Source organism: Leptonotus elevatus, chromosome 12 (assembly GCF_054856555.1).
Source record: "Leptonotus elevatus isolate MCC_2025b chromosome 12, RoL_Lele_1.0, whole genome shotgun sequence".
Lineage (NCBI taxonomy): Eukaryota > Metazoa > Chordata > Actinopteri > Syngnathiformes > Syngnathidae > Leptonotus > Leptonotus elevatus.
The window spans coordinates 1,355,799-1,369,082 of record NC_141250.1 but is presented as its reverse complement, the minus strand read 5'-3'; the positions used below and the strand labels follow the sequence as shown (position 1 = coordinate 1,369,082).

The window sequence follows — 13,284 nt, the reverse complement described above, 5'->3', positions numbered from 1 at the left end:
GTGTTACACAACTAACGACAGAGCTCCTTTTGTTTGAACCCACTTTTCAAGTGAGCAAAAGTATTGCAAAATACATTAACTTAAAATAAATAATATTTGTACACCTATAGTTATAGTTCCCCCCCAGGAATTTCCAAATTGTTGTATATTGGCTATGCATAATGTTTGTGTAATAGTTCAAATTGACTTCCCCTCTTCTCTCAGCTTCAAAATAGTTAGCTTTTCTCGCATAAACAGCTCTCTGGTCTTCTTGCTCGCTTAACAGAAAATGCTCTTTTCACAGATGAAACCCACAACCAAAAACCAACACTATCTATTGATTAGGCAGTCAATCTAAAAGGCAACCAATACCCGAGGAACGAGGGACACCCCTCAGTCACATGATCAAATACTTTTGCTTACTTGAAAAGTGGGTGCAAGAGAATGTGGTCTGTCCTGAGTTGTTTAATACATCTAGATGTATATACGGTGAAATAAAAGTTGGAATTCTGAACTTTTGTCTCACAATCATAATGTCTAAAATGTCTTCAGTTCACAACAAAAACAGAAGAATTGCTGTTCCATTGCTTGTGGGGACTGTACCTTGGTCAATCCAGGCAACACAGCAACATTTTGTACAGAAAAGCAAATGAACCAGTTAAACGTAGAAGGATGCAAAACAGAGATACTTTAATGAACAGTGAACAGGAAAAACCTGCACAGATTTATGGGGTCAGATGACTGGACCTGCCACACAATAAATTGTTTTATTGATTTTGTTCACATCACTGCACTCACTGCATTAGACAGGGCAGAAAACGGCAACAATTTCTAATATCTAGGCTGACGTTTAGCTGCTGGTTTCAGTGGTTTGTAATTTAGTGCCACAATTGCACATATTTAAATTGCATCATTAAATTACAAACAGGAACTTTTTTTCTTCTTCTTTTTTTGTCTGTCCAGCCCTTATTCAATTATATGCTCTGTACCTGAAAGTTGTGGTGTTTTGTAGCTTAATGATTTGTGATTGGTTCAGATTGATGGACACCAGATTGTACTGAAGGTCCTGCTCAATAGAGGTCAGGGAGATGAAGAATGACTCGATGTAACTGCCAAAGACAAACAAAAACAGGAACCATTAATTAATTGGGAATTGGACTGGTGAAATAAATGTAGCCTTGTTCCTTTTTGTTGCATAGATGGTGCACATACATTGTGCAATATAGTCTAAGAGAAATATGGATGACCAGAGTGTGAGAATTGCTCACTGTGAGACAGAGGTGAGAGTAAGTCATTGTTTTGCAAGTCACAAGTAAGTCTCAAGTCTTAGTCCCAAGTGAAGACCCAAGTCAAGACTGACAAGTCCCGAGTCAAGACTGACAAGTCTCAAGCGTTTCACGAGTCCTACACTGAGTTTCAAGTCCTTTCGAGTCATTTTAACATCATAGATGATATTATTTCGGGTGACCATCAAAGTAGGAGTCAGGGACTTAGGGAGTGAACCCAGAGTGGTGCAACAGATTGCCGTGTTTGCAATGTGTTACCTCTGAATTTAGTCTTATTTAATTACGCAGCTAGCAACGATAATTAGCCAATAAACAACTGACATTAGCTTACTTACTGTTCTTTGTGCAACTTCAGATGTTGAACGAAATTTGAAGTATCTTGGACATACTGCAATTAATTTTTTGTTGACCACCTCATAGTTTTTGTACCCAAACAACTAGTGGTGCAACGGATCACAAAAGTCACGGATCGGAATGTTTTTCAAAAAAATTAATAAAATGAAATCAGATAAATAGAACTTTGTTTTAATTTATTTTATAAAATGTTTTTGCCCATTAAATTTTATGAAATATATATAAACTCAAAATGTCTAATATGGCAGTTAGGATTTAGGAACACAACTTTAAGTGCAATATAACGATACATAATTATTTTATACATGGTCCATGTATAAAATAACAAGATATCCTGCCTTATGTTATATTGCACTTGTAATGCACTTGAAGTTATGTTCCTAAAATCCAAGTGGCCACATTGGACCTTTTTTTTTTCTTTCTTTCTTTTTTTTTTAAAGCTAGTGTTTTATAAAATGAAACAAGATGGCAAAGTTATATTTATTTATTTTTAATAATGAAAAATACATCTATGTAGTTTAAGGCACATTCCCTTCGTTTAAACATGGAGAGTGGATTACAAAGTAGCATAGGTCCACAATATTGAAAACAATAAGAAAAGCGAGCCAAGCAGCAGCTGTCAAACTACTGGTGCGAGCCAGGCAGATGCTAAAGCTAACAGCTAGCTACTAGCCACGAATGCCGGATACTTGTACCGTATCATACAATGACGGCGTAATGAACTTGCGGTTTCTTTGCGTCCTGATATATATAGCTATTTAATATACTTTCAGGGTGGCATTATGATAATGGTGGTAGAAAATATGTAATTTTAATAAAAACGTCGATAATGCAAGCCTTGTCAAAGGGAAGTAGTCAAGCTGGCGTTCACGCCACTAGGCAGGCAGACTTCAAAGTAAAATCCGGTCAGGCTGTTGCATTTGTGTCAATGTCTTATTTGGTTAGCTTTATTTTGAAGTTTGCCTTAGCGTCGGCGGCGTGTGTTTGCAGCTTCCCTGACATGTCTGACACACGGCGCTGTGCCAGCCCAGCACGCACACGTACATACACGCACACACACTGACGGAACTTCATCGTTAACATATATTTAAATCTTTTTGTTTTAGTGAAAGAAGCAAGTGTTTTCAAGTCAAAGGGCTCAAGTCCGAGTGAAGTCATAAGTCATTTTTGTTAAAGTCCAAGTTGAGTTGCAAGACTTTTAACATTTTGTCTAGTCGAGTCTAAAGCCGTCAAATTCATGACTTGAGTCTGACTCGAGTCCAAGTCACGTGACTCGAGTCCAAGTCACGTGACTCGAGTCCACACCTCTGCTGTGAGAATAAAAGCAGAGCATAAAGCTATAGGTCAATTTTGGTGACATATTGAAAGTATGATATATTAAAATTATACCAGTTATTTTTCATTAACTCTAGCTTCAGTATTTGGCAAGCATCTGTCCTTTGTTCGGCTGTCACTGACATTTTGGTCATTTGTTCCTCGCTGCCGCCTAGGACAGAGTACTGGCGAAGCTGGTGAGTCAGTAGTGACACCAACTTTTAAAACCCCAGCTAAATTAATTAAAGACATAACTTCACAGGCTAAATGGTAACTTCTTACTGACCCAAATTGTGTAGTACATATTTTGTTGGAAGGCACCGGAAGGAGGCCCTCGGCACAACCCAGAAAATGCTGAAGACATTGGGTTCATCTCATGTCTCTTAATTGCATCGTTCCTCGATCCTCAAAACATTGAAAGCGACTTGGAAGGTTTTCTCACTGCGCCATTTTAACTCATTCACTCCCAGCCATTTTCACTGAAGCAACCCCCTTTGCTCCCGGCTTTTTTACTGGATTTTGACAGATTTTGCAAGAATATTGTGTTCTCTTGCTATAAAAGCATGGAACTGAAAACATAGCGAGCTGAAGCGTATGTGTAATACAGCCCAGGCTAGGGAGTCCACATTCATTCATAGCCTTGATCATATTACATGCATTGTCCCGTAAGACAACGTGTACCATTGTCTTATTTATATTCCACTGCCTAAACATTGTTTCGAAAGCCTCACAGACCGCTGTTGCTGTGTGTGAACCAGACAACTTTTGCAAGTGCAGTGTCGTCTTTTGCATGTTGCAATCCTCGTCCAGCCATTGCACCGTCAAGCTAATCAGACTTACTGGACGGGCCTCAGACGTCCATATGTCAGTTGTAAAACTGTTGTCTATCAGTGAACAAACATGTACAGCGACAACATTGTACAGCTAAACACATCCGAAAAGCAGCGTCGGAATATTATAGCGTGGCTCCAAGTGGCTAATTAGCTGCCGAAACCCTGTGTCTCCAATGACTGAGAATGGTTGATCATCCAACGCCATAAATTCAGCAATCTTCCGGTGAATCGATTTGGCCCTCGAGTCTACTCCTCAAACTACCTTGATTTTTCAAATGCCTTGTTAATGGCAACAAGACCAGACCCAGGCGGCAAATTTGGTGCTTCGCTAGCATGAGCATTTAGCTCCCTCGTATTTGCGCCATCCCCCGTCATGACGATGATGAATCTTTAGGTGACTGATGAGGTTTGAAGTGTTTAATGCAGCACTCCTTTCCCCTCATCTCGAAACTTTAGCTGTACATTTGTTGTAAATTGCAATCGCAGGGTCGTTGTTGCAAATTGGGAAAAAAAGACCACACTGGAGATGGACACACCATGTCTAACCTGCCTGTCAGCCTGTGGGCAGCGGGAAGAGAGAGTGTAAGAGAGAGAGAGAGAGAGAGAGAGAAAGAGGAAGGCACATGACTGTCTTAAAGTGACAGTAACCAGACCAATATTAGTGTATTTGATGCACCTCTTTTATCGGTCAATTTTTATTTGGTATCGGACTGATGGCGGTGCAATTGCAAATGCAATTAATCCGTTCCCAAGCTCCAAAAACAGAAAATTCCTATTTGTATTTCTATTTATGTTTTACATTTACAGTACAGTATTTAAACAATACAAATACCTTACCTTACCTGTTGTGGTGTGATGGCATCAGTGGATGATAAATGCTATGTTAATGCTAGCTTTAGTTCAGTGCTTAGTTTGTGTATTTTACATTGGGCATATTGTTAGACTACTAAGCGGTCCTTGCGTGCGTTGTTTAACGTCAGGCACGTTGTTGAACAGCTAAGGGGGGGTCCTCGTCCCAATATTTACAGAAGTAGTCACAGTAGTTACAACTGCGCGATAATCTCCTTCCTAATTCCACTGTGGTTCGTAGCACTGTATCTTTTTCTTTGCTGCCACTGGCACTGTTGTCTTTCTTTGGGCCCATGGTGACAAAATTGTCATGGGAAAATCAAAATGCACTCGCGAGTATGGAGCACCTCCGGGAGTATTCACGATCTGACTGGAAATGAGCAGTGCATTGTCTCAACTACCGCAACGTGAGCATTCGGCATTACTCGGCTTCGCTCGGCTACCATTTTCAAGATATGTATGTATATATATATATATATATATATATATATATATTAGAGGTGTCAGTCGATCATTTTTTTTTTGCGTAGTTAATCGCATGAGTTAAAAAATTGTCATACTCCTGTTAAGATAAAAGTGGGAAGAAAAGTTAACCTAATAGAAATATGGTTGCATTTTTTAGTCATTGAATCAATAATTTCATAACAATTATTATTTATTTATTTTTATTAAAAATAGGTACTGTACTGTGACATTGATTTGTGTTGGTCATTTTTCTGTCACTACATGGCATAATTGCATTTGTAAGGCAATGGTGACAGCTCAGTGCATTTTTCTTTTCATATTAAGAGCTGACTAATTTTTAACATGAATTAACTTATTGAATTGAAATTCTGCACATTTTAAAAACTGTAAAATACAACTGTACCCCAGTCCCCACAAATATATGCATTATTTAATTTATTACTGCTAAATTGTGTTACAGTGACTCTGCACAAAGTTTAATGGTTTTATTTTGTTAAGCTCAATACAGATGCACATTGTAAAATGACCGCAACTTTACTGCATGGCGAACCAGACAATAGGTGTTTTCTTTTCATATTAAGAGCTATAAAACATTTTTTAACATGAATTAACTTGCAAACTTCTGCACATTTTTAAAATTGTAACATGCAACTTGACGCCAGTCCTCACAAATATATGCATTGTTATTAGGGCCCGAGCAGTTACCGCTGCAAGGTCCCTCTTGTTTTTCGTTTGTATTATAATTATTATTATTATTATTATTATTATTATTGGTAAACTATCTCATTTTTGGGGACCTTAACATTTCCGAAAACTCACCAAACTTTGCACACTCCTTGGGCTCGGCGAAAAATGTGATATTATGAAGTTGCCATAACAACATAACAACATATAGCGTCCTCTAGTGTGGAAAAATATGCACCAATCCCGGCATGTTTGACCGAGGGCTACAAAAATTGGCGTGGCCGTTACGGTGCAGCGAAGTCTGATGATTCACTGTAACAATAAAAGCTACGTTAACTTGACCCAGATGATCCTATCTTCTCAAAATTTCACACATTTAATAAGAGTCCAGGTCTGAATACATCTACAAACTTATATTTATTCGTACCGATAGCGCCACCTACTGGCATTTTATATATATATATTTTTTTTAATTCTTCTACTTTTTTCTCCAACCACGTTAACTGGATCTACCTCATATTTGCTCAGAAGAGTGTTTAGGCCTTCACGATGTCACAACACGAAGTTTGTGAGTTTTTGCAAATTGCAGTGGGCGTGGCAAGGTACTGTTCGCCAAGAAAACAACGCCAATTTTGAGAGCCTAAACATGCTCAGAAACTCATTAAACTTGGCACACACATCTGGCCTGGCAAAATGAGCAATATTTTATCATGTATTGTGCGTTTTTTACAAAAATCACTCACTATCGCCCACTAGAATTTTTTTACGAAGCAGCCCTGTTTGTATGTTTAAGCAAGATCCACCCCAAAAAAATTGGTATACGAGTGAGCCCAAGACCTGCAAAAAAGTCTCTTGGACACATATGTTAAAATGAACAGGAAGTGAGTTATGAATTTTTGAATGTCCGTTTGTTGCCGATTTTTGCACATTTACAGGGAGCATTCTGTTGCCCATTTCTCCTACACGTTCGATCCGATTAACTTCAAACTTAGCCTTGACCATGTCAAGACCTAGGTCAACAAAAGGGTAAAAAATCTAGAATTTTCAAAATACTATATGACGGTGGCGGGTCATCATATTTTTTTGTTTCATATTTCCTTTTCCATGAAAGACAAAATACGTAATAACTCCTCGATACATGCTCCAAAAATTCCCAAACTTCACATGTATGTTTATAGTCACGACCTGAAGGTATCCCTATGACAAGAGTCTGTTATAAATATAGCACCACCGAGCCCTTGGGGTCGAAAAAAAAAAATCACCCCACATGGTATTTTCATATTTGTACAAAATGTTGATACTTTTGTGTGATGATTAAGTCATTTGTGAATATTTCTTTACTTTCGACCACTCACATTTTTTTGTGGCATCAGACCTATCCATACATATGTACTTTTTATTTATTTATTCATTTATTCTGTCCTGTAAGGAAAATAAATGCAATATTATGCTGTGAGTAAAACTAACGATGATGTGTATATATGTACTTTAAAATCGGGGCAACTCATTGCCAAAAAATGAAATGGACGCTGATTTTGAGGGTCTTAACATTGAGCAAAACTCATTGAGCTTTGCAAACTCATCACACCTGGCAAAAAAAACAATCCATAATATGTGAAGGTTTATTATGCCATTTTCAAATAAATTCTGCTTCGAATGTGCCACTACGAAAACGTGCCAGTACCCCAACATGCAAGTACCCCAAAGTGGCCCGGGCTGCGAGGGCCCTTTATAGCTGCGAGCAGCTCTAGTTTAATTTATTACTGCTAAATTGTGTTATAGTGACTCGTTTGAACGACTTTGAATGTTTTTATTTTTGTAAGTTCTCAGATGCGCATTGTATAGTGACGCTCATGCTTTACTGAAACGAACTAGCGACGCTGCTTTAACAGAAGACGAGATCGATGTTACACTTAATGAGAAATTTTCTAGAGTTGCTGAATAAAATACGCCTCACATCAAAAGATAAAGTGGCTTGGAGTCACTCCAAGTGACAAGACGGTATCCATTCGGCTCTTGGCTTTAACAGGATGTTGACTACACAGCTGCTACACAGTCCAAATGGCTCCTCCACTCGAACATTCTGCCCCTTAAATATTTTGTATTGTAGCTCCAGTGCAGTACAGTGCATTTCTATTGGGTAATTTTGACATGGACGTTTCTGCTGTGTCGCGACTGGAATTCCGGCTTTCCAAATAAGGAACGGTCGTTAATTGAGCGTTTATAAAAAATTGTGTCGTTTAAGGCACTTTAAGTTAACGCGATATTAATGCGATAATTTTGACACCCTTAATATATATATATATATATATATATATATATATATATATATATATATATATATATATATATATATATATATATATATATATATATATATTTCAGTAAACAACAGTTTCAAGAAGTTGAGGTCCATGAATCACAGCACAGCCACAGCAAATGTGTCATTTTAAGTGAAGGAAGTGAAGGAACACCTGGTATATCCCAACTGCTTGCAGGCTGAGCGTCCCAGCCAGTTATTCCAATCCTCTGAGCAGACTGTCCTCCACACACCGCCTTTCTGGACCTGCAGGACTGAACTCCGCCCACTGAGACGCACTGACATAAAAACAGTAGTTAACAGTTTATTTGCAAATAATTATACTCTAATTATTGTCTATATTATTTTATGGGATATGAATGGTGGTGGCTGGCTTTGCATCATCCAAGGTATGAGTACATGTGCTTTGATGTCATCTGGGATAGTCAAGATGTTGTTTTAAACATTGGTTGTTCCTATGCCTCCCAAAAACCAATTTGCCACATGCCACACGAGTTTTCGCTGATACAGATTAGGCCCACAAGCTTTTATGATTTCGCCTAAATACACTTCTCTAATGAGAATTGATTAAATAATGAATATGAGACTGCTGAGTAGATTTTCAGCTTTAAAGGTACAGTGTGTATTATTTAGTGACATCTAGTGGTGAACTACTGTAAGAGGATTTATTTTAACTTCGTTATAAGTATTTGTGGACCTATTTGGCGGAAGCTAAGTGGCGGTCAATCATTGGATCCAACACTAGAGCTGTAAGCACCACCAGTGGTACATTCGCAAAATCCTTCTCCTTCATGCATCCCTAGCATAAAGTTGGCGGCGAAACATGTCAGCCTCCCAAAGACACGGCGGTGACCTATGTAATATAATTTGCTATTACTAGTAGTAATGGAGATAAGTGATGGAGAATCTGAAGTAACAGTGTTGAAATGGTTCAGTGTTACGAAGCATTTGACACGAATCAGTGTGGTGTGTCACGTCACTGCTTTCTGAACCACTGAATCAATATGAAGCAACAGTGTTGAAATGGTTCAGTGCTTCGAAGCATTTGACACAATTCAGTATTCGACATCTGCTGGATAAAATTATATATTGCATTTACATTTAACAAAAGGGTAAAGCGTCATTAAATTGTAAGGCACTGTTGTGTCAGTTTTATAAAATGAAAACATTAAATACTTGTGCAACAGGACTCTGTGATGGAGGTAGTTGTATAAAATGCTTGTGACACTGGGACGGGTATTTGGGTGTTTCAAATATTTTTTATTTAAAAACAAAATAATTTTTGCAGCATTTGGTTTCAGTCTGTTCCTCTTTTTACTGATGACCTCTCCAGCTTTGGAGAATATACTTTTGGTCATTTATATTATAAATCAGTGTATAGTGTGTGCATGAATGCCTACGATATTAACTCAGAATTTATTCTATTGTCTAATCTAATCTAATTTCACCTCACACTGTAAAAATGGGGAGTGATATTTAATTATATTTTTGTATTATAAATTTTACAAGGAGAGATTTGAGTACATTTTACCAGTTTATTAAAAAAAAAAAAGTTACTCAAGTGTTGAGGAACAAACTCATGACCTTTACTTGGTAGGTAGACACTCTACCACGTGAGCCACACCAGTCTTGCTGTTTGCCACTATAATGTATTTCTGGTATGTCTAAAATTAGACCAAAAATGGCTCTTGGAGGTACGAGGATTCCATCTGACACCAGCAATAGCCTACAACAGGAGTGGTGTGGCTCAGGTGGTAGAGTCCAGAGTGGCTGTCAACCAACCTGAAGGTTGTGGGTTCATTCCTCAACCCTTGAGTAGAAACACTCTTTGTAAAATTTACTTAATTTTTGAGTGAAGAAACGTTCCTATTTTTTTCCTAAGTAAATATTACTCATTGTTTCTTACAAAGCACCCTCCCTCAGTCTCAATGACTTAATGAGCGCAAAATCTCTCCTCATAAATAACCCACAACATATTGAGGGATCCTGTCCCTTTATAAGCATTGTGAGTTTGACTAAAATTGACTGACTCAACCCCCACCCACTCTTGTTGAGTCAGACTATAGCTAGTGCTGTGTGGTGGAGGGATTTGGGGCTCCATCACTTCAATGCTGTTAAACTTCTCAGTTGGTATCTTCGAAACACCCCTGGTGGTGGCTGTGTCTCACCACAGCCAAGCTCGTCCTCTCCATTTTCACAGTGCACCTCTCCATCACACTGTGCTGAGCTTCTGATGCACTGAGAGGAAAAGCCACAGCGAAACCTCCCAACACAGCTCAGACCCACTATAGACACACAGAGGGGAAATAAAAACAGATTTGATTAACCTTGATCAACAACCCCCCCCCCCCCCCATTCATTAAAGTTCATTGTGATGAATTGTAATTTACTTTAAGTATTATATATTGTGTGAACTTGTAGCGGAGCCTGTGACAGCTGTATTTGCTGCTCAATGGAGGGAGAGAGTCAAGTCTTTAGTGCTCATTTCAGTAGCAATAGAGATCCGGACATTGACGTCATGCGTCCCAAAATGGCCGTTAGCAAAACCATTTTGGCAGCATAGAAAACGCGTCTGCCACTTTGAGTAAACTGCAAACGGCACACTTTAACAATGATTGACAGCTGTTGTGGACCAGCTGCCACAACGAAAAGAGGCAAAAAAAAGGATAAATCATGCTCCAGGCTACTGAAGTGAATTAATTTAATTATAACTGATTTATATCTTTTACATCACAATCGCCTGATTTAAAGGGTTTTGTTATTTATGACGTCTGTGTCAGTTGATGGCTCCGCAGGAACTCCCCTCAATTAAGTAATTGCTGGCGTTTGCTGATAGCCATAATCTGGTACTCCTTATTTATGAGCTACAGGGTATCTGTTTTTTTCCCCTCGAGCCTACATCTGTTTATCTTTACTGTTTGACAAAGGTCAAGCGGATCTTTGTCAAAAGGAGGGCAGTCGACTGGTTTGTCTGTGTGTATCAACTCCAAAGGAGGGTGTGCACACATGACAGTTCATGTTGAATTAAATGAATGTAGACGAATTAGCAGATTAAATAGTAAAAAAGGTTGTGTAGTACCGACCTACACTCCAACTAACTATAATTCCACAGTCTGAATGTGATAATCCACAGGGGGTGATCAAGCTGTGACAGAAAATGTATGTTCAAGAAGAGACAATAATGAAGCATATCGCCAAATGAAGGTAATTATATTATATATTCCATCTCAGAAACAATTGAAAAATGTAATTTTTGGAGCCCAGTGTTTGCAAAAGGTATAATAGTATGAATATATGTAAACCTCTCCCCAGGGTGTTCACGGTCCGGCCGGACGTGACAGCTCTGGGGTAAGATTATATATGGATTCCACTGACATGATAAAACCAGTGTCAGAATACAGATGTTTGCTGGTAAAATGATTCCTTTCAGGATGGCCAAAGGCACATTCATGCAAATCTAAAACAGTAAATATCGTGGTAAAACATTTGATTAATCATTACATACCATCATATGGGTTTCCTAGAAAATTTTGATCAGACAATGGAACCCATTTGAAAAATAAATATTTACAAGCTCTTTCTGTTGTATTAATGAATGTGAGAATGTCATTAAACTCAGTCAAAGGCTGGGTTCTGTTACAATGTCACACAAATAGACCTTTTCCTGATCCAACAGCACAGGACCTACAGAACTTAAACAACTAACATTTACTAACTCCCAACTAACAAAAACTACCAGATGCTCTTTCAAAAATAAAGAATAGTGAATATGTATGTTTATAAGTGACTAAATGAAAATGTTCTGCACCCAGGTGGTCTGGACCCCACGGGGTGATGGAAAGGTTATCTGGTGCAGTTCACTGCACAGAGGGAGGGGGAGACGTAGTTCCACATCGTTCCACATCTGGTCTACAAGGCCGGCCGGATCCGTCCCAGGCTCATCAATCTCATCACCTGACAACCCGACCGGGAAAACAACGTCTACTGATCCATTGTCAGCTGCCCCTATCCAGGGCATCATTCCACCACAATTGAGTCACATTTGCGAACTCCATCTCCAGATGGCTTCTAAGTGGGAGCGCATTTCCAACTGCTGACTGCAACGCGACACTCTTTCTTGAACATAACCACAATATATCGTGTTAAGCCTCACATATGATATGCTTATTCCAAGGAAATATCTTGTAATGTTTATTTTGAACTCTTTTGAGTTCAAGATAGGGATTGAAGTGAATTAATTTAATTATAACTGTTTGATTTATTTTATTACTATTTAGAAGTGGACAGAACTGCTTTAATTTACTCAGTATGGCTCTGTGTGAGAATTTAAGTTGATGTGAGGGGGTGAAGCGAATGTGTTAATTAGATTCCTTTGTATTTTACAACCGGTTGAACAGGGGGGGTTTAGTGTCATCTCTTCTGGCTCTGAAAACAACGTTAATCTTTATCTTGTGACTGTGGGGGAGGTTTTGGACAGCAGGAGAAGAAGAAGGGGGGAGCATTTTGGCGATGTGTATTGATGTATCATGTGACTGTCTGAGACGGAGAGGAACGGCTGAGGATTGGTGGAAGAAGACGGGGAGGGGTTTGTAGAGTCACGGAAGGATATTAGTGACTTGCTCGTGGGAGGGGCGACACAGATGAGGTAGAATAATGGCGGAGTTTCACTGCTATCTTGTCTGTCCATAAGCTTATGAAAATAAATCCTGATTTCACCGATCTCATTGTCTGATTTTGATAATTAACATTATGAACATGGGAAAACAAAGAACGCATTTCCAACACTACCAAAAAAGGAACCCATGCGTAGTCAATGTTGCACTTTGTACATGGTGGCTGAATCAGCAGATGCTAACTGTTACCACACGCAAAATGTGAGAGGAATAATCTGTTTTGTTCATTTGTGCTGCTACGGTTTAATAGATATTACACAGTTGAACTTAATAACTGACCAACACCATAAAGAAGATTATTTACGGCATAAATGACAGCGGGCGCGGCAAATTAGCAGCTGCTAAGTTGCTAACGTACCTAAATAACACTGCAAGACTTGCATGAAATTGCAAACTTCAATGGCATTTTGACCACACATAAAGGGGAAATAAATCCAGATTCTACAAACTTGTAAAGCCTTTGCATTATCAGATTTGAAAGCACTCACCGGCAAGAGTTGAAAAAAAAGCCCTCCTGACACTTCATT

At 38.7% G+C, this 13,284-nt stretch overlaps 1 protein-coding gene and 1 long non-coding RNA gene across 2 annotated transcripts in view; one reads left to right on the top strand and one right to left on the bottom strand.

Moving 5' to 3' along the window:
- Positions 1 to 13,284, bottom strand: part of tmprss3a (transmembrane serine protease 3a) — a 64,011-nt gene that overhangs the window by 37,246 nt on the left and 13,481 nt on the right. Inside the window, exons 3-5 of the mRNA XM_086090669.1 lie at positions 10,253 to 10,369; positions 8,239 to 8,362; positions 969 to 1,088 (exon numbers count right to left, since the gene is read on the bottom strand). Coding sequence (XP_085946795.1) covers positions 969 to 1,088; positions 8,239 to 8,362; positions 10,253 to 10,369 — 361 coding nt within the window. The remainder of the gene's footprint in view (positions 1 to 968; positions 1,089 to 8,238; positions 8,363 to 10,252; positions 10,370 to 13,284) is intronic.
- LOC147164238 (uncharacterized) lies at positions 10,994 to 12,373 on the top strand. The gene is made up of 3 exons (XR_015096632.1): positions 10,994 to 11,288; positions 11,397 to 11,432; positions 11,897 to 12,373. It is a non-coding gene; the product is annotated as an uncharacterized LOC147164238 (long non-coding RNA).